Source organism: Apium graveolens, chromosome 7 (assembly GCF_009905375.1).
Source record: "Apium graveolens cultivar Ventura chromosome 7, ASM990537v1, whole genome shotgun sequence".
NCBI lineage: Eukaryota > Viridiplantae > Streptophyta > Magnoliopsida > Apiales > Apiaceae > Apium > Apium graveolens.
The window spans coordinates 37,677,921-37,699,853 of NC_133653.1; the positions used below are offsets into that span (position 1 = coordinate 37,677,921).

General features: G+C 35.9%; 3 protein-coding genes across 3 annotated transcripts; 1 reads left to right on the forward strand and 2 right to left on the reverse strand.

Annotated features, from left to right (window-relative positions):
* Positions 1-1,416: 1,416 nt before the first annotated feature.
* On the reverse strand, positions 1,417-2,763 carry LOC141673507 (protein FAR1-RELATED SEQUENCE 5-like). The gene has a single exon (XM_074480256.1). The coding sequence runs from the start codon at positions 2,761-2,763 to the stop codon at positions 1,417-1,419; it is 1,347 nt and encodes a 448-aa protein (XP_074336357.1).
* Positions 2,764-13,893: 11,130 nt separating this feature from the next.
* Positions 13,894-16,523, reverse strand: LOC141672658 (receptor kinase-like protein Xa21). Its single transcript, XM_074479303.1, has 2 exons — positions 14,547-16,523; positions 13,894-14,410 (listed from the first exon to the last, which is right to left on the reverse strand). Exons 1-2 carry the CDS (start codon positions 16,450-16,452, stop codon positions 14,019-14,021), a joined length of 2,298 nt encoding a protein of 765 aa, XP_074335404.1. The 5' UTR covers positions 16,453-16,523; the 3' UTR covers positions 13,894-14,018.
* Positions 16,524-19,490: 2,967 nt separating this feature from the next.
* On the forward strand, positions 19,491-20,972 carry LOC141672591 (peroxidase 27-like). The gene is made up of 4 exons (XM_074479227.1): positions 19,491-19,744; positions 19,830-20,018; positions 20,212-20,377; positions 20,482-20,972. The coding sequence occupies exons 1-4, from the start codon at positions 19,517-19,519 to the stop codon at positions 20,886-20,888; spliced, it is 990 nt and encodes a 329-aa protein (XP_074335328.1). The 5' UTR covers positions 19,491-19,516; the 3' UTR covers positions 20,889-20,972.
* Positions 20,973-21,933: the final 961 nt, after the last annotated feature.

The following is a 21,933-nucleotide window of genomic DNA, read 5'->3' on the forward strand; positions in this document are numbered from 1 at the left end:
AAGAGAAACTATCCTTGACTTTCTCCCATGCCTCTTGCTTCTTTGATCCATCTCAAGTACATGAGTTTTGAGCATTCCATAAATTTCATCAAGAGTAGTTTCATCAAGAGCATAGTTGTCTCTTATAGTAGTTGCCTTCAAATCCCAACTTTCAGGAAGAGCTAAAAGGAATTTAAGATTTGTATTTACAAGATCATATTCCTTATCCACCAGTGACAGATCATTCAAGAGTTTGATAAATTTGTCATATAAACCAGTTAATGACTCATCAGATTTTGAGTCAAAGTGCTCATACTCTTGAGTGAGTATAGTCCTCATGTTCTTCTTAATTGTATTAGTTCCCTGGCATCTTGTCTCCAAGGCATCCCAGGTCTCCTTTGCAGTCTTGCAGTTAATTACCCTGTTTGACATGACATTATCAATGGCACTATACAACAAATGCCTTACCTTTGCATCTTTGGCAATAGATGAGATATCTTCAGCTGTATATACATTTTTCTCCTTTGATACAGTCATTGCTGGCTGATCTGCAACTACAACAGAGAGCTTGGTTGGCTTATGTGGTCCTTCATTAATTCTGTCAAGGTATTCAGGATCTGTAGCTTCCAGAAACATAGTCATCCTCACTTTCCATATAGGATACTCAGACGGTTTCAGTATGGAAACCCTAATAGTTTCATATCGATTATGGATTTGAGTCTTTGGAGTTTCTTCAGTTTTGGTGGGCTTTGTTGGAGTTTGTTCTTCTTTAGACATGATTGTTTTGGATCTTTACTGTATATGTGTTAACAGATTGACTCTGATACCACTTGTTAGGTCACACACACTGTAGAAGGGGGTTGAATACAGTGTATACTACAATTAAATCGAATTAAGAACACAAGTATGTAACACAAAATAATCTTATTAATAAAACAGTATTGAAATGGAACCGTCCTCTCTCAGTGATGAACAAATATCATGAGAGCTGTTAGGGTTACAATGAATAATATCTCAATTAAGATAACACTTTTAGTGTAAACCCTATGCTTTGTTTAAATAGACACATAGTTACAAGATAATCTTCTAATTGATATCGAATATAAGTCTGCATCCTCAAATATATCAATTAGTTATCTTTTCCTCTAAGTCTTCTATTCTTCATAGAATTCTTCTCCATGCATATCTCTTCTTGTTTTAGTCTTGATCTTCTTTCCTTTCAATGTCGTCTTCCTTATCTGAACGTCTTCTTAAGTCCTTATATTATCTCCTGATAAATATTTTCTGATATCTTAAGTTCTGATAACTTAAGTTCTGATATCTTAAGTTCTGACTTCAGTATAAGTACTGATTTCCAGTTAAGACCTGATTTGTCCTGTTAGTCAATATCTGAAAACTAAACACAAATCACTATTAGACATGACATCACAAATATATCTAACAGTACTTCTCGACTAATTGCTCCCATCTACCTTCAAATTCTGTAGGTGTCAACGACTTGTACTCATGTGCATTAAACTCTGTCTTGAACTCCGGATAATTTGTGTACAAATAAGACAACTTCTCGGGAAACTTACTACTTATATGCCATGTACAATATGTATGTTTTGTTTGTGGCATAGGTATGACCTCGGCAATGGCATTTCCCAATACAATGTCTTGATCAGTAATAATTGTTCGAGGCGTTTTATTGTCGACGGCTTCCAACCATGTCCTCAAAACCCACTTATACGATGCCTCAGTCTCATCCCTTACAAGTGCAAATCCAAATAGTATATTTTGATAATGGTGGTTTATGCCCGTAATAGGTATGAAAGGCATACAATACCTATTCGTCCGGTAAGTTGAATCGAACGTAACCACATCACCAAAATTCTTGTACGCGTTCATGGACCAAGGATCAACCCACACCAAACCCCGTACACGATTCTCATCATCTACATCCACCCGATAAAAGAAATTACCAAAACTATTTTCTTGTAGTTCTCGTATCAAAAGTAATCCGCACTCCGCATCACCCGAATCAAACACTCGGCGCCGAATATCACATATGACATTACGTCCTTCTTGATTAGAAAAACCGAGATTTTCAACACCCCCCTTTGTCTCGCTAAGAAACTTCATTACTTTGCTCGTCTCAATTCTCGATTTGTTAAACAACTCAATCAATGATCGCGTCATAGGATCTATGTTGAGTGATCTTTGAAAAAATTGAACTTTTTCCGGCGACACCAATTTATGATTGTGTTCTAAATCCACCGAACTAATTTGCCATTTGTCCATCTTCACTTTGTGAACGACACACATTCGAGCACCACAATTCATTCGTGGAATTACCTCCTTAACTCGTTTTCCTTTACCAAAATCCAAAAGCGTCGCTCCTACCCTTCCACCTTTTCGACAAATAAGCAAACGGTATGATGGTTCATTTGTGTTTGTTCGCTTATGAGTATTCCTAATTATTATCTCGAATCCCTCTTTTCGACCATAATTCCTATAAAATGCTTCTGCATCATCCAATATATCGAAAATCTTGCCGACATAAGGCACAACATCGTTACTCCTCTTAAATCCATGATTCATTTTCTCAACATTTTTCTCATCTTTTACGTCATCAACAATTTCACCGTCAAAATTATCACCACCAACGTTATCATCAACATTATGACCGCCAACATTATCACCACCAACATTATCAAAATCAACATTATCACCACCAACATTATCAACATTATGACTACTAACATTATCAACATCAATATTATCACCACCAACATTATTCATATTATCATCACTATCAAGATTTACAATATCTTCATCAACAAATAACTTACGATGAGCTACGGGGTTTCGTCTAACGGGGGTATAATAATCTTAATTATTATTTTCACTAGAAGAACTACAAGCTTTAAATAAAAAAGAAGCCATCAACAATCGAAAACTAACCTTTTGAGATCACCTTTGATGAATCAATAACCAAAAAATTTGAAACTATTGAAAGTAAATTGTAAATTGTAAATTGTAAAATGAGGAATAAGAAAGTAAATGTTGAATCAAACAAACTGTCTCCGACAACAAACTATCTCCAGCAATGAAACATTCCAGCAATGAAACATTGTTGGAGTGACCCATTAAAGATAACCACCAACCAGCTTTGGAGCCATTAAGGCAAAGTTCCTCCCACAATCACGCATTACGGACTTGTACTGCAACAATGAGTCAATGTGGGAGGACTCTGATTAAAAATGAATTTGTAATATTTTTAAAAATGAAAAAGTTATTTTTAATTATTTTTTCAAATAGTATTTTTGAATTTTTATTATTACAAAATTTTGTGAGTTTTATGTTTTTAAAAATTATCATATGAGTTATTTTAGTTAAAAAAATAATATTATCAATTTTAATAATAAATTTATATTATTAATTTTATAATTTGTTGTGAATTCAAACTTAATTTTTGTGCAAATATTAAATCAATATCAATTTTTGTGCCAATATTAATAAAAATTGACAGGTCAAATGTTGGGGGGTTTGACCGACCCACCGTATTGGTTCATTGCTGCAGAAGGGCTTGCCGCTTTGAAGTAATACTGCAGTTGTTCCTGCCGCATTATGTCATTGCGGCAGACTAGTCAACAGTCCCACCCCTCAGCTTCCGCAATATTTTTTTTCTGTGCATAAATTTAATTTTTGGATTTTAAAATTCAGATTTTCAGCCTATAAATAGCTTTTGTAATCTCATTTCTTTTCAACATTCTCTTTTCTATTTTCATTCAATATTTTCTCTTCAACATTCTCTTCTCTATTTTCCGAAAAATGGTTTTCTACTATGATTTGGACAATAACAAGGTATTTATCGATGTTGTGGCTTACGACGGGCCCGAAGGAGAAGAAGACTTGGCAATAGCTCTCCGCCGTATTCAAATGGCGCTTGAATGCAAGAAAAAAAGGAAAATGAGGCGAAGGCGGAATAGTTGAAGAGAAAGAAGGACGACGATAAGGGTGATAAAGGCGATTCTTCCAACACCGTTAAAGCTTGATCATTCTCGTCTGAATAAAATATTTAAGTTATTATGTATTTTATTTAAGAAAATATTTGAATATACTCCATTTATATTTGAATGAAATAAATTATTTAATGTTTTTTCTTTCTTGTACTTGTCCAATTTAATTTATCAATTTTTAATTTATAGTAAACAAATATAATGCTAAAAATTGAAAATGTGAAAAACTAAAAAAATGAAATTTTATCGAATTTTCTTTACCTATAAAAAAATATAAAACAACTTAGCCCCCAAAATGTTAAAAATTTTTGGGTAACAAACTATATAAAAATAACTCGGCCACCTGTCGCATTGTTTCATTGAGGGAGTAGCAATGACACAATGCGGCAGGTGGCTCTTCAACCACCTGCCGACGGGTTTTAAATATGTTGTGGTTGTGGTTGTGGTTAACACCTCCCGCATTGACACATTGCGGGGGGGGGATTTTTTATACCATTTTATTCTTCTTTTTTTAAATGGAAGACGACACATTTCGATCAATAAACAATCATAGCAATACTCCATTCATACATTTCAGCTATCATCTGCGGTTTTTTATGTTTTTCATTAAAACTAATATTTTAATTATTTTTCTGATTATATACCTAATTTAATTTTAAATTCTTAACTCATTATACAATTGATAATATAAATGGGAAGTAGTAATAAAATTATTAAATATAGAACAAGTGGTTGTTAAAATTAATTATATACTTTTTAACTCCGTTATTATCGGAAATAAATTAATTCATTAAAATATGATTTTTTGTTATTTAAAAAATTAAATCACTGCTTCATTGTGTCATTGCGGGGTTGCAGTGAAACAATGCGGCAGTACTGTTGCAATGAAACAATGCGGCAGTACCTGCAACATTGTTTCATTGTGTTTGGTGCAATGAAACAATGTTGTTAGTACTGCCGCAATGCCTTAATGTGGAAGGTGGTTACTACAACCACCCGGGGTTATGGACCAAAATCCATATATATATATATATACCAAAACCCATATATATATATATATTATTTTTAAAAATTTAATTATTTATTTATTCTTTGTACTTTCGTTCCGTGTCGTGTACCTATATTGGACAGTGTTCTGAAAAGCGCAAATCGGTCCTAAGCGGTGGGAAGACCTTTTAGCGGTTAAGCGGACGCTTAAGCGGAATTTTAAGCGGGTCTATAAGCGGATAAATAATATTTATTTAAAATTTTATATATAATAATAATATATGTAATACTAAAATAATGAAAGTAAATAAAGTATCAAGAATATAAATATAAATTTTTCTTAAAAACTTATATATATTTATTTTTTAATCAAGATCATTGTTTTATTAAAATAGAAATTAATACTTAAAATTAAAAATTTGACAAGCCAAAATAGGTTTGACCGCTTAATGACCGTTTAATCCTTTTAATTACCGCTTAATCCATTTATAAGGCCGCTTAATCTTTAAAACGCTTAATTCTCCGATTAGTATAAAATCGAAGTGCTTAATGGTCCGATTCCGCTTAGGCAGCCGCTTAATGCGCTTTTCAGAACACTGATATTGGAAACCCGAACCCGACACTAATTATATTCGTGTTTTTTCGTGTTCGTCTACTTTCGTGTTCGTGTACCAAATTTTCGAACCAAATACTAATTATTCGTGTCATTTCGTACCGTGTTCACGTGTCGTACACCAGTATTACCGGGTCTAGTTTTGATTGCTTTTTTCATTTGTTAATTAACTACACACATACCAGGAGTCGAATTATTGACTCCCCGCAAGAGGACAAGAGGAAACCCTTTGTTGGCGTGTTTTGATCGTTGAATTGGTGGACTGAAGCCCCCGGTGTCACTATTATTGACTCTTCCGGGGTGCTCGAATCTAGAAGTTGATCAGCTGCATTTATAAACAATCCACTAGGAATTTACAAATAACCAAAATTAGCACTTCCACTACTCGTATTTCACATACAGCAGAAGAAACCCATGAATTTGTATGAGTTGATGATGACTACCAAGCCACCATTTCTGATGGTTCTATTTGGGACTAATAATCAGGACTAAAACAGAAGAATGGTGAAATCCTATGATATAGTAAATTACAGTTACTAAGAAACACATGACATTCAGCAACTCGTACCAACGTTCCTTAATTACAATTATTTATCAAAGGCAAGTTGAAAATGTTGATTTGCAGATTTCTGATGATGACCTAATTCAAGATGTACGTAGAGAATGCAGATTATGGAATTTAGTTATTGTAAGTGATAGGGTTTTTGTAATTCTATTTGACTGGGTAAACAAGTTTATCTTCAAAACAAACTCTATCTTGATAAACCTATTTGAACTATTCTAATCTTATCAATTCTAAGGTTTATCTTTTACAACCAACTAACGGGTTGTTTTACAAGGACTTCTTCAAATATTTTCAAACAAATAGATTATCCAATCTTATCTCTTTTTTATTTTGAAAATCAAAACCCGTTAGATTTGTGTGTATATATACACATCTTGTTTTTCAGATTCAACAAGAGTGCTTATTCCACATTATATCTTTATTCTCTGAAAAACTCTTCTTATTTCATTCTCTTGAATATTCTATTTAAGAAGAAGACACATCTCATATTTTCAGATTACACCTAATGATTCCATGTTCTATCTTTATAATCTGAAACACCATTCTTGTTTTATATCTCTTGAATATCCAGTCAAACAAGAAGCCTAGTTTGAATTATAATATTTCATTCTTATCTATTACGTGTATTCATATCAATTTTGTGCCGGGTTGTGGCAAGCTTGATTTTAAAGTATAGCAAGGTAGCTAGAAGGCTAAGGAATAGCAGTAGGCTAGGTAGCAAGGTAACTTGGGAAAGGGTTTTTTTCAGGTGCTATATTTGTAATCAAGGAAAAGACTGTAAGTTCTTTTATTAAAGTTGATATAATACATTCTCTATGCTAGTTGGCATGGGGACTTGGATGTAGGCCATAGACTAGGTGTAGTTACCGAACCAAGTGAAAACTTCTGGTGTTATTACTTATTAAGTTTTCAGCATTCTACATTTTTTACTGTTATTTATATTCTGCAGTTAATTGAGACTGTCTCATTCATTGTCTCATTTGTAAAGGGACTGTCCCATTTGCATAAGAGACTGTCCCATTTGCCTTGACAGTTAGATTATTATATTATCTATCGAGCCATCGAATTTTATTTGGTATCAGAGCAGGTGCATTTAATTCTCTTTTTAGTGTTTATTTTTCTAGCGATCTATGGCTCAACCAGATAGGTATTCAAACAATTATCCATCACTGCTTCATGGTGCTGAAAACTACAATGACTGGAAGTCTCGGTTGAAAATCTTTCTCCAACGTGATGCATTCGAATGGGATGTTGTAGAAAATGGTTTTACAATTCCCATGAAAGAAGGGAAGCCAAAATCTCTCAAGGATCTTTCTCCTGAAGAAGTGAATGTAATGAACTCCAATGCTAAAGCTATGAACTCACTTCTCAATGGCATGGTAGCTACAGAATTAAGAAAAGTATCAGCATGTACTACTGCCAAGCAGATCTGGGATACGATCAAAGTCAGCCACGAAGGCACGTCTAAGGTATGTGAAGTAAAATTAAGTATGCTCATGAGTGACTATGAAGGTTTCAGGTTGGAAAGAGATGAAAGCGTGCGAGATGCTCAAGGGAGATTCCTGACAATGATGTACTCTATCTCACTTCTGGAAAGGATCATTCCTCAATCTGAGATCAATAGGAAAATCCTCAGAACAATGCCAAAGAAGTTTGCTCCAAAGGTTACCATTCTGCAGGATTCAACACTACTTTCGACTATGGACACTCTAATAATGTTCAGTGAATTGGAAGAATTCGAAAATCAGCTATGCAGATATGATGAAGAAGATGAAGCTCCTCGTAAGAAAACTCTTGCACTTAATGCAGATGCAGACGACTCTCCTGATGATTCTGATGAAGAGATTGCTCTTCTAACAAAGAAGTTTCATAAATTTCTTGCCAAACGGAATGCTTCCAAATGACCTATGAAGTCACAGTTTTTAAAGAAAGACTTCAAATCTAATCCGAGCAAGGAGGTTAAAATGAATCAAAGAAAGGATACTTGTTTTGAGTGTGGAAAGAAAGGGCACTTCAAAAAGGACTGCTACAAGCTGAAGAACAAAAAGAAGGCATTAATTACTTGGAGTGATGATGAATCTGACGTGGAGATCGATTCAGATGATGAAGTTGCTCAACTTTATTTTGCAGGACTAGAGGACAACTCCAGTGACAATGATGAGGTACATAATATTAAGTATAATTCAACTATACCTTCATTCATGTTGAATTTGCAGGTCCAGGTTAAGAAGTTAAAAGAAAAGAATGCTTATTTAAAACAAGCATTAAGTGAAGTTCTTAGTGAAATGGATGACCCTATGAAGGAAGAAGCCTTGGTTGCCGAGAACAAATACTTGCTTGAAAGGATTTCAAAACTTACTAAGAAAATTAATATCTCAAAAATGAGATTGAGATGAAAGATGTATGCCTTGAAGCCTTGAAGAAAGAGTCAATCTCTGTTGATCTAGAAACTGTTAAAGAAGACAATGCTCTTGATCCCTTGGTTCCTGAATTAAAGCAGAAAGTTGAACAGCTTGAAAAGGATTTAGCAAAATGTTTCCATGGAGAAGGAACTTTGAATGCTCTTCTTGGTGAACAAAAATCTTCTCTTGATAAAGGAGGTTTAGGATGTGAATCAATCAAGAAACGTGCATTTCAAGGAGGGTATAAGCGAGCTCCTATGAAATATAAGATGCCTTATGAGAAATGTCGAGATTGTGGCAAAGCTGGTCACCCTACATCTGAATCTAGATTATGTGGTATCAAGGGCCACTCCTCTAACTCATCTTATAAATCGTCTACTAGATATAAATCTGCTAATACATCTGTTAATATTATTCAGATGTGGATTAAGAAATCAGATAGACATTTATATAAGATTTGTGATACTAACCAACCAGGACCCAAGGTTAAGTGGGTACCTAAGAGATAAAGCAATTCTTGCAGGTCTGTTTGAAGGTCCATGTTCCGCAAAATAAATGGATCATCGACAGTGGTTGTTCACGTCACATGACAGGTGATAAATCCAAGTTTCTATCTCTAGTTGCCAAGGAAGGTGGCTTAGTTACTCTTGGAGATTCAAACACCGTCAGAATTATTGGAAAAGGCACCATTGGTAATGACAGGTTTGCTATTTCTAATGTTCGTTTAGTTGATGGTTTGAAATATAATCTTATTAGTGTAAGTCAACTTACTGATGCTGGCCATAAGGTTAAGTTCGATAAAGATGTATGCTATATCGGTACTAAGTCTAACGAGTTTGCCTTAGTTGCCAAGAGGAAAGGAAATATTTTCGTGTTAGATTTTGATGAACAGCAGGAGGAAATCTGTCTTACTACTGTTCAAGATCAGCAGAATCTTTGGCATCGACGTCTAGGTCATGTTCACATGGATCTTCTTCAGAAGATATCTTCTCATGATTTGGTACGAGGTTTACCAAAGCTGAAGTACAAGAAAATAGAACCTTGTACAGCTTGCCAACTTGGAAAACAGGTGAAAACTTCCTTTACCGCTAAGAATAAAGTATCAACTTTTGTTCCTTTGCAGCTCCTTCATCTAGATCTTTTTGGTCCAGAAAGGTATGTAAGCTTGGGAGGTAAGAATTATGCTTTTGTTATAGTTGATGATTATTCTCGTTTTACTTGGGTATTATTTTTACGAACTAAGGATGAAGCTTTTGTTGAGTTTAAGGATCTTATTACTAACCTTGAGACTAAGTATTCATATAAGCTCAAGACTATTCGTAGTGATCATGGAGGTGAATTCGAGAAGGATTTCGTAACCTTCTGCAAATCGAGAGGAATCACTCATGAATTCTCAGCTCCTCGAACTCCTCAGCAGAATGGAGTAGTAGAATGCAAGAACAAGACTTTACAGGAAACTGCCAGAACTCTACTGCATGAGAGTAAGCTTCCAAGAAAATTTTGGGCTGAAGCGGTACACACTTCCTGTTATGTTTTAAATAGAGTACTTATTCGTCCTATTTTGCTTAAAACTCCGTATGAATTGCTTAAGAAAAGGACTCCTAACATTAGTTATTTTCGAGTATTTGGTTCCAAATGTTTTATTTTAGATACTCAAAATAATCGAGGCAAGTTCGATGTGAAATCTATGGAAGGAATTTTCTTGGGATATTCTACATCAAGCAAAGCTTATCGTGTTTATAATTCTGTCAAGAATAAAGTAGAAGAATCCATCAATATTGCTTTCAATGAATCCTCGAGGAATATATCTCAAATTGATGAAGACACTGCGGATCTTTCGTCTCATTCCCAAATGAGACAGTCTCATTCTGGAAAGAGTCAGTCTCATTCTGACAAATTAAGCAGTCAAGACTCTCCAGGTCCATCTCAGTCTTCTGACAATTCTTCAGGATCTACTCAAGCTTCAGATGAATCTTCTGGCTCTCCAAAGACTCCTGATAGTAATTCAAATGTGAATTCTGTTACTCCTCCGGATAAAGCGTCACAAGCGAAAATGAGGCAGTCTCTTTTGAAAGAGACAACTCCTATTCATTTCCAGACAGATAATTTTAATGAGGAAGAGATGAGTAATATTCAACTTCCTAAATCTTCTAGGACTGTGAAGAACCATCCACCAGATAATCTTCTCACTGATTTAGATCAAGGAATTTCTACTCGAAGCAGATTTCACAATCTGTGTGCATTCTGTGCTTTTGTTGCTGAATTCGAACTAAAGAATGCTCAAGAAGCAGTTGCAGATGAACACTGGTATGTTGCAATGCAGGAGGAATTGAATCAGTTCGAGCGTTGTGATGTTTGGGAACTCGTCCAACCTCCTCAGGATGCCAAGATCATTGGTACTCGTTGGGTTTTCAAGAATAAGAAGGATGAAGATGGAAATATCATTCGAAATAAAGCTCGTTTGGTTGCTCAGGGATACAACCAGCAGGAAGGAATCGATTTCGATGAGACATATGCTCCAGTAGCTCGTTTAGAAGCTATTCGAATCTTAATGGCTTTTGCAGCTCACAAGAAGTTCAAGCTCTATTAGATGGACGTCAAAAGCGCATTTCTAAATGGTTATCTTAAGGAAGAAGTCTACGTGAAGCAGCCTCCAGGTTTTATTCATGAGAAGTACCCTAACTATGTTTACAAGCTCAAGAAATCTGTCTATGAATTGAGACAGTCCCCTCGTTGTTGGTACGAGCGTCTCAGTCAGTTTCCTGTGAACAATGGTTTCATTCGTGGTACACTCGATCCAACTCTCTTTATTTTTCATAAACGTGATAACTTTCTATTAGTTCAAGTTTATGTTGATGATATTGTATTTGGATCTTCTAACGAATCTCTGTGTAAGTGGTTTTCTGATTGCATGCATAAGGAATTCGATATGAGTTTGATGGGTGAATTGCAGTACTTTCTAGGTTTGCAAATTAATCAGTCTAATGCAGGAATATTTATTCACCAAGGCAAGTACATAAAGGATTTACTCAAAAGGTTTGCACTTGATCATGTCACACCTAAATCAACTCCGATGAGTACTTCAGTTAAGCTTTCAAAGGATGAACAAGGTACACCTGTAGATGTCACTAAATTTCGAGGTATGATTGGTTCATTGTTATATTTAACTGCCTCACGACCTGACATTATGTATAGTGTGTGCTTGTGTGCTCGTTTTCAATCTCAACCTAAAGAATCTCATTTGAATGCCGTTAAACGTATTTTTAAATATTTGAACGGTACGAGTGACTTGGGATTATTTTATCCAAGCTCCTCTTCCTTTGACTTAATCGGTTTTTCAGATGCTGACTATGCAGGGTCACAGGTTGATAGAAAAAGCACAAGTGGTGCTTGTGAATTTTTAGGAGATTGTTTAGTTGCATGGCATAGTAAAAAGCAAACTTCAGTAGCTCTTTCTACCGCTGAAGGAGAGTACATTGCAGCTGGAAGTTGTTGTTCTCAAATTTTGTGGATGCAACAAACATTGCAGGATTTTGGTATTTCTTACTCAAATATTCCTATTTATTGTGATAATACCTCTGCAATTAATATCTCTAAAAATCCTGTCATGCATTCTCGTACTAACCATATTGATGTTTGTCACCATTTTCTACGAGATAATGTTTCTAAAGGTAATATTGAACTTATTTACATATCTACTGAGAAACAGCGTGCAGATATCTTCACTAAGCCTTTAGCTGAAGATAGATTTTGTTTGATGCGTCGAGAACTTGGTATGTGTTCCTTTTGTGATTAATTCTTTTATCCCTTTTATGATGTTGAGGGGGAGAAAGAGTTGTTTTTCGATTTTGAGAGTTTGATTATGTACTGATTTCATTTGATTTTATATTTATTGTTATATCTGTTGCATAAAGATATAATCTGCATATGCTATTTTGTTGTTACTAACATCTTGAACAGAGCTTAAAGTGTTTTTGATAGGGGGGCAATTGTTCTCTTTGTCATCATCATAAAAGAGGGAGAATGTTGATTTGCAGATTTCTGATGATGACCTAATTCAAGATGTACGTAGAGAATGCAGATTATGGAATTTAGTTGTTGTAAGTGATAGGGTTTTTGTAATTCTATTTGACTGGGTAAACAAGTTTATCTTCAAAACAAACTCTATCTTGATAAACATATTTGAACTATTCTAATCTTATCATTTCTAAGGTTTATCTTTTACAACCAACTAACGGGTTGTTTTACAAGGACTTATTCAAATATTTTCAAACAAATAGATTATCCAATCTTATCTCTATTTTATTTTGAAAATCAAACCCCGTTAGATTTGTGTGTATATATACACATCTTGTTTTTCAGATTCAACAAGAGTGCTTATTCCACGTTCTATCTTCATTCTCTGAAAAACTCTTCTTATTTCATTCTCTTGAATATTCTATTTAAGAAGAAGACACATCTCATATTTTCAGATTACACCTAATGATTCCATGTTCTATCTTTATAATCTGAAACACCATTCTTGTTTTATATCTCTTGAATATCCAGTCAAACAAGAAGCCTAGTTTGAATTGTAATATTTCATTGTTATCTATTGCGTTTATTCATATCAATTTTGTGTCGGGTTGTGGCAAACTTGATTTCAAAGTATAGCAAGGTAGCTAGAAGGCTAAGGAATAGCAGTGGGCTATGTAGCAAGGTAGCTTGGGAAAGGGTTTCTTGCAGGTGTTATATTTGTAATCAAGGAAAAGACTGTAAGTTCTTTTATTAAAGTTGATATAATAAATTCTCTATGCTAGTTGGCATGGGGACTTTGATGTAGGCCATAGACTAGGTGTAGGGGCCGAACCAAGTAAAAACTTCTGGTATTATTACTTATTAAGTTTTCAGCATTCTACATTTTTTACTGTTATTTATATTCTGCAGTTAATTGAGACTGTCTCATTCAGTTAATTGAGACTGTCTCATTCATTGTCTCATTTGTAAAGGGACCGTCCCATTTGCATAAGAGACTGTCCCATTTGTCTTGACAGTTAGATTATTATATTATGTATCGAGCCATCGAATTTCAGAAAAAACAGAGCATATCAGATGTAAAGACTCACAGTAAATTCTACTATCTACTCTTGTCCTGTAGAAAACATTTGAAGCTGAGGTAGGGCTTTGTCTCAAGTGTATCTTTAGTTTTAAATCGGTTATCTAAAATTTTCAAATAATCAGAAATCAGGAGTAACCCCTGCATGCATATTGTTCCACAATCTATATGCCAGTTAGTTTAACTCCGGAAAAATTTAGATTTTCTCAACCTTTGTAATCATATGAAGCAAACAAACGGATCCAATTTCACGAATATAAAGATAAAGTGCAAAGTTATACATAAAAGATCCTCCATGTCACATTAGGAGTGTTCACTGTAGATATCGAGTTGTGCATTTTTACTATTATGTAGATATATTTTTACTCCCCACCTAGGCTACTGCCTGCCCATGCTGCAGAAGTTTGTCTCTTGCCACGTGTAACTGCTTCAGAGCAACACTAGTGTCAAGGCGTTCTCGTGGCATTTCAACTGAACATAATATCCCCACCTCGAATATAAGTGTCAAGCATTCCTGCATGACCGCCCTGCTGTATGATTCATTTGTTGGCAAGTCCGGATTTTCTTCATCTAGCAAGATCCGTGGGTCAACAATGTCCATCACTCTTTGCGGCACTGCCATCTTCACATAGTCGTGGAGATTATTACTATTCTCCATTACTATGCTGCTACATGTAGGTCGTTTTCCTGAAAACATCTCTAACAGAAGAATTCCGTAGCTATATACATCTCCCTCTATAGATATCTCCCCTCCCATTCCATACTCTGCACAACCAAAAGATTAGTAAAAAAGAAAAAGACTGATGTATAACCATATATTACAGTTCATTTAGTTTGAAAATAACCCTTAAGGTCTTTAAGCAAAATAGAGTAGTTTTGTTGCTTAAAAATCGGTACTTACCTGGCGGAACATATCCAATTGTTCCACGGACTCCAGTTGAATTTGTTCGTGTTTGATTGATGTCACTTGTATTAGCAAATGAGAACCTCGCCAGACCAAAATCACTAACATGAGCAACAAATTCGTCATCCAGAAGAATATTGCTTGGCTTTATGTCACAATGAACGATACTTGTGTGGCTGTGGTGATGTAGGTACTTTATTCCAAGTGCAACATCAATGGAAATATTTAGTCTCTGCAGTAGAGTCAAATTTCTCAGAGTCCCTAAATAGGAAGGACTTGGGGGGTGTAACCAATTGTCTAGACTCTCATTCACCATGAACTCAAAAACCAATGCCTTGAAGTCATTGCCTTTATAATCAGTGCTGGAACATGCTGTGATGATCTTGACAAGATTTCGGTGACGAATATTCCTCAATGTTTCGCACTCTGCCAGAAAACTCTTATTGGCTCCGCGTACCTCAACACTTAGTACCTTTACAGCAACAGTGTATTCCGGTGATTGAAGAACTCCTCTGTAAACCGAACTGTATCTTCCAACACCTATCAAATTGTTTGGAGAAAACTCATTTGTAGCTAGTAGAAGATCTTGGTATGAAAGCCTAGGATATGTTTGGTCTTGCAATATTTGGACAACATCAGTCATCTGCTCAGACTTCCGATGACGACAGAAAATGATGGCAAGACATCCTAACAAGGTACCAAGGGGCAGAAGAACTAGAATGAGGATTAATTTCATGGGAAAAGTATTTTTCTTTTTCACTGGACAAGCAGGCAATTGCAAAATATGAATGCCTCCACAGAGCCCCAGATTTCCAACAACCGAAAATGCACTAACATTTGAAAATAGACCTTCTGTAGGCACTTCTCCTTCAAGCTTGTTGTACGAGAGATTAAGGAATCTAATTAGATGAAGCCCATCGAAAAAGTTTGGAATACTTCCAGACATATTATTGTTTGAAAGATCTAGAAAAACAAGGCTTTTCAAAGATTTAAAAGAAGATGGAATTTTACCTTGGAAAAGGTTTCCAGCCATGCTTAGCCCCTCCAACATTACACAATCACCCAGAGCAGAGGGTACATCTCCGATTAGTTTGTTGTTGAACACATTTAATTGTACCAACTGCTTCAAGTTACCAGTGCTGGATGGCAATGTCCCCGTTAATAAATTGTCGTCTAAATGAAGGTAAAAAATTTGAGAAGGAAGTCCAGTAATTTGTCCGGGGATCACACCGTTGAGGCGGTTGCTAAAGAGGGAGAGTCCCTCTAAAGTTGAGATATCAAATAATCCACTAGGTATGTTTCCTTGCAGCATATTGTCATGTAATTCGAGATTAACTAATTTAGTCATGTTGCAAATGGAAGTTGGAATCAATCCTGAAATTTTGTTTGCACCCAAATCTAAATATCCCAACTCAGATAGCTCTCCAATTTTTACTGGAATGGTCCCTGTTAAGAAGTTGTGATGCAACGAAAGACTTTTCATCTTCACAAGCTTTCCAATATCACGAGGTATGCTTCCATATAGGTTGTTTCCATGCAGAAATAGCAACTCTATAGTGGTGGAGAGATTTGCAATGGAATTTGGTAGCTCCCCTCTTAAACCAGTATTGTGTAAGTTCAATCCTGTTAGACGGCTACAGTTGACGAGGGAATCGAAGAAGCTCAAGTCATCAGTTTGTTGATTGTCTGCAAGTGGATTTCCACCCAGATTTAGCCAACTAAGACTCGGAAGGCTGCCCCAGTTTGTTGGTATAGGGCCAGTGATACTGTTACTTGAGATCTCAAATACAACAAGATTTAACGCATTAGTTATTGATGGTGGAATGTGGCCCGAAAATCTGTTCTCTCTAGCATAGAACCCTTGTAGCCTCGGAAGAGTGAAGCCCAGACTTGCTGGAAGCATTCCTTCTAACTCATTAGTGTTTAGATCAATAAGATAGAGGGATGAAATGTTGTACAGTGGTAGGGGAACTGTTCCCGACAAACTGTTTGTTCCCAATATAAGAACCTCAAGTTTTGAAAGATGAGCAACTTCCAAAGATATGCCCCCCGTTAGATTATTACTTCGCAGATCAAGGTAACGGAGAGAGGATATGTTTCCTAGTGAAGGTGGAATTGATCCAGTAAAATGATTGTTCGCAAGAACAAACTTGTTTAGCTTAGACCAAGAAGCAAACTCGGTAGGTAGTTTTCCATCTATATTGTTGTGACCCATATTTATGTTTCTAATATGTCGACAGTGACTCAAATTGGCAGGAAATCCACCTGCAAAAGAATTGTTTGCCAAAACAAGATGTTGCAGGCGAAACAACCGACCAATTTCATCTGGGATTGAGCCATGAAAGCTGTTAAGGTTGAGGTAAATTGCCCTGAGGAAGGAGAGGTTTCCTGTATGAGAAGACAAAGTGCCCACCAACTGTTGTGAGCTGAGATTGAGTGATGTTACCCTCTGTCGTCTGTGGCTGCACGTAACACCATTCCACTCGCAGAAGTGGGTAGAATCATTCCACGAGGCTAGCACACCCAATGGATCAAGTGTTATTGAAGTCTTAAAAGAAAGTAAAGCTTGTTGATCAGTGACATTGTTTGAAAATGAAGAGACAAATTTTGTTGAGGTTTGTAATACCAAAATTAAGAGTTTGATAAAATGGAGAAAGCTGGATCTCATGGTTTTACAGTAAAAGGAAAAAAGCTGGAATTGGTAGTACACATGCATACACCATAAAATACTCTAACACTTATAGCCGAGGAATAATTTGAGTCAAGCTAAGTCATGGTGTCTACGGCCAACGACTTCAGGAGTCGAGCCAAGTCCAGAGCGTTTCTTATGAGCTGTGGAAACTTTAAATTGACTAGCTTACCTTATATATTGGGCAATGCTAGCTTTTCTATGTAACTAACTATAACATTTATATTAGCTATTTAATTTATTTTCTATTTTTTGTAATTTCCCAATCTCAGTCTCATAGGATTTCAAATCATAATAGAGCTAAGCTGTGGACAAAGCATGCCCAGCTGGCGTAGTTTTTAGTGCTGATATATTCGCGCTAGCAGCTCAAGATGCAACCGTCGCTATAAATTAATTAATCTCAATACTGCATTTTAATTTTCAAGTACCAAGAGGTGTAGACGTACAGTACCTGAAAGGCATGCCATGACCTCCACAAACTGGGGTAGTCACATTTTCCTCGCAATGCTCTGCAAATTCCTGAATCCGTTACATAGTGCAAGCCTCAATACCGTTTTGCCCTCTACCTGCAAAAATTGAACAGCATTTGTTCAAGTTATACAGCAGGAGCTGTCATTAGGCAAATTAGTTGAAAATGTGAATTCATATGTTCATATATCTTCAAAGAGTTGAGCCCCGAAAGCAGACACTGCATCTACTCAACGTTTAATTTTCCTCTTCTCACCAAAAGCATAAACCCAACTTTCCCTCACACATGACAACAAGGTATTAAACTCAAACACATAGTTAAAAGGGTATTATAGACGTTCAGTTTGGTGGGTTCTAAGGAAGGAGAAAGCTCTTGTCACATGAAATAGTTTTGTGGAGGCTCCATTTGGTAGATCCGATGGAAAATATGCATGCAAGAATGCAGCTCGCCTACCATGGAGTAAAAAGACATGTAGGCTGAGTTGGCAAATAATTTTTTTTTTCCTCGGTGTTTTCTTTTTGTTCCAAGTTCCAGTTTGCTACTATCAGTTCTAAAGACGCGACGAGGCCAGAGAATTTCTCAAATGGCACTTTTTACCTTATTATTATTGATGATGAATCCAATGAGAACAAGAAATAAAAGCTCAACCTTTAAAATAAAATTGAACGGAGCTATTCCCAGCAGGTACGAACCAACCATTGGAGAAAGTATATACTCAGTCCCAGTTTTGATACTTGTCCAAGTAAGCAAAGCAAGGTGGTGGCCTCTAATTATGTGCCTAATGCCTTGCTCAGAGCTACTGATGCCGAACACGGAGTTATGCTATTGATTGTCTGTAATATTATACTGGGATTGATGGCCCTGAGTTTATCCTCGCATAACAACCCTGAGGTTAGAACAAAATGCATACAGGAGCAGGGCTAATTTTGTAAATACAGGACGAGGTGGCCCTGAGGTACAACCAGGCCGGGGAAAACTATCCTCAGAAGGCATGGCAATGGCCATTTATCATAATCTAAATGTATGCAAGTTTTAGTCGAGACCCAAAAAATTAACTCTTAGAACCAAGAATTTCTTTCCAAGTGATGGCAATCTCTTGTTGTGATTTGAATAATCTGGACAGAATAATATCTAGTTCACATAGGAAATGCAGAAACCTGAGGCACACTCTAGTCAGTAGGCCCAAGAGAATGTTAGTTCATACATTTTTTTTTCAGTAGTCTTTTAGTAGAATCACAAATTCCTTTTTGATGTAAATCTTTATAAAAGCACTCCCCTCGAGTCTCGAGGGCCCATATGGCAGTGACCTGAGTCCACAGCCGGTGGGAACTCTAATGCCATGTTAAATAATCATATTGGAGAAAGTCTCTTTCCAGAATTTTATATTATTATTTTAACAAGCGAAACATGAATAAATTAATAAAACTGTTCGAGTTGTTTGATACAGCACCTCCTTCATCATTCAGGGCATGATGCCACATTTCATCAAGGTCAACTGATTTTTATTAAACAAAATGTGTACAAAAAAAAAAATCTTAAAAAAGCATCATACAATCACAGAGTCATTGTGTATATGACTGTTTCACGCAGCTTTGACACAGTTAACACTATTGTATATGGATGAATTGATGCATATATCAGTCGGTAACATACTCGAAATCCAGGATTTAACTGACCAGTATCTGCAAATTCCATGCCACGTTCTGAAAACTACTGCTACAACTTTAAGTCCCTATAAATTGGGACAGCACACTCTAGCTAATTAGATCATACATAAGAAACTAGAATACTTGAAGTTACAAGATTTTAATGAAAATGGCTGCTTCTAAATCTTCACTAATTGGGCTGTTTCAGTTGATTTTGTCGTCCTTTTTGTTTTGCCTTGCTAATGGACAGGGTTTGAAAGTCGGGTTTTACGAGAAAACATGTCCTACTGCGGAGGCCATAGTTAAGGAAACGATGGATCAGGTCATGGCTGTTGCACCTTCTCTTGGCGCCCCTTTGTTAAGACTGCATTTTCATGATTGTTTCGTTAGGGTATGTACATTCGAATTTCATACTTATAACGTTTTTTTTTCGTATAAACCGTTAATATTTGAACCTACTGTTACCTGTACTGCAGGGTTGCGAGGGTTCAGTGCTGTTAAACTCAACAAGAAATAACCAAGCTGAAAAAGATTCATTTCCCGATCTCAGTCTCAGAGGATTCCAAATCATAGATAGAGCTAAGTTAGCTGTCGAGAAAGCATGCCCTGGCGTAGTTTCTTGTGCTGATATAGTCGCGCTAGCAGCTCGAGATGCAACTGTCGCAGTAAATTAATAAATCTCAACACTGCCTTTCAATTTATATCTATCTCACTATATGTCCATAATCCAATTTCCAAATCATCTAGGATCTGGTGTGTTTAATTAAAACTGATATTGTCAAAGATACATTACAGCATAAACTTGCATTCATATTACAAGCCTTAGTGACAGTGAGTTAATTAATCTCTGTTTATCAGTTAAAAGGACCATATTGGCAAGTGGAAACTGGGCGAAGAGATGGAAGAGTGTCGATGATAGATGAAGCTTTAACAAACTTGCCATCTTCAATGGACAACATAACTACATTGCTACAGCGTTGGCATCAAAAAGGTTTGAGTAGAAAAGACCTTGTTGTGTTATCAGGTAATAGAATAAACTCGAACAACATTGCAGAATCATATACAACTACGACATAAAGCTAAGTTGAATATTGCGCAAACCTTAGACCTTGTAAATTGAATATATAGGTGCCCATACAATTGGAACTTCACACTGCAATGCATTCGCTAATCGTCTATACAACTTCACTGGCAAGGGCGACACAGATCCAAGTTTGGATTCTAACTACATAGTTAAGTTGAAGGAGAAATGTAAAGCTGATGATCAGACCACACTAGTAGAGATGGATCCGGGAAGTTATAAAACATTTGATAAACATTATTATACCCTTGTTTCGAAGAGAAGGGGACTTTTTCAATCTGATGCTGCCCTACTTGATGACCCTAACACAAGGACATATGTCAAACATCAAGTTTATCACTTGAAATCAAATTTCTTCGAGGATTTTGGTGTTTCTATGGTAAAAATGGGAAGGGTTCAAGTTCTTACAGGAAGCGCCGGTGAAATTAGAAAAGTCTGCTCCAGGGTCAACTAATATGCAGTATGTTTCTGTTTGTTTGTGTGTGTTTGTCTGAGAAATTAAGAGAGAAAAAAGACCGATTTGATTTTGATTCCCACCCTCCCGTGTTTTAATACAATAAGACTGTTCTCTTCTACTTTTGGAAATGATCAAGTATTAATATGCCTGTGTTTTTACTACATATCTATGTTTTTCTTAATCATCGATATATTACATGCACAAATCTCGTATCATACATTTCATCACCACCTGAGATTTTGTGAGACTTTTCATGCACATTTTGTCTATCACTAAAACTCGACCTTCCAACCTCCCACGTAAAGAAAAGAATTAATATTGCCCCGGAAGAGAGAACTTGTACCACTGAAACTCTGAAACAATGCTCCTTCATCTTATAATATATCAATTATATGTATTTATATACTTCAAATATGAGTCATACATTAACTATATGTATCTATTTAATTCAAAAATTATAATAGCTTACAGCACACTTGGTTCATCGCCTCGTGTTTATTGCCAGACTCTTTTCTACATGTTTTTCCCACTCTTTTAAGCCACTTGCTGACATATTCTTGTCAGGATTTGTAGACCATATATATATTGATACTTCCTCCGTCCCGTAATACATTTCCTATATTGACTTCGGACACTATTCGTGTTAAGCGATTGACTATGAATTTATATCTAATCTATAAGATCAAATATAGTCATGAGTGATCTCGTTGGATTCGTATTTATGAGTACTTTAATACAATGAAGTTTTTATATTTAATACTAATACGAAATTAAAAATATTAACAATCAAAAGTGTGCATTGACAAACGTGTCCAACACAAATAAGAAAAGTTTTTAGGGACGGAAGGAGTAAGTTTTAGCAAGATAACTATATAATGAATGTGATGTGACGTACTAGGGAGCAAAAAAATCAATTTCAAAATATGTAAGAAAACCTGGGTGCATATTGAAACCTAACAAAAACCACAATTTTTCATGTAATGCTAAAAAATATGAAATACTTTACAGTGTTATAGCATATATGTCAAATAGTTGTTTCAAC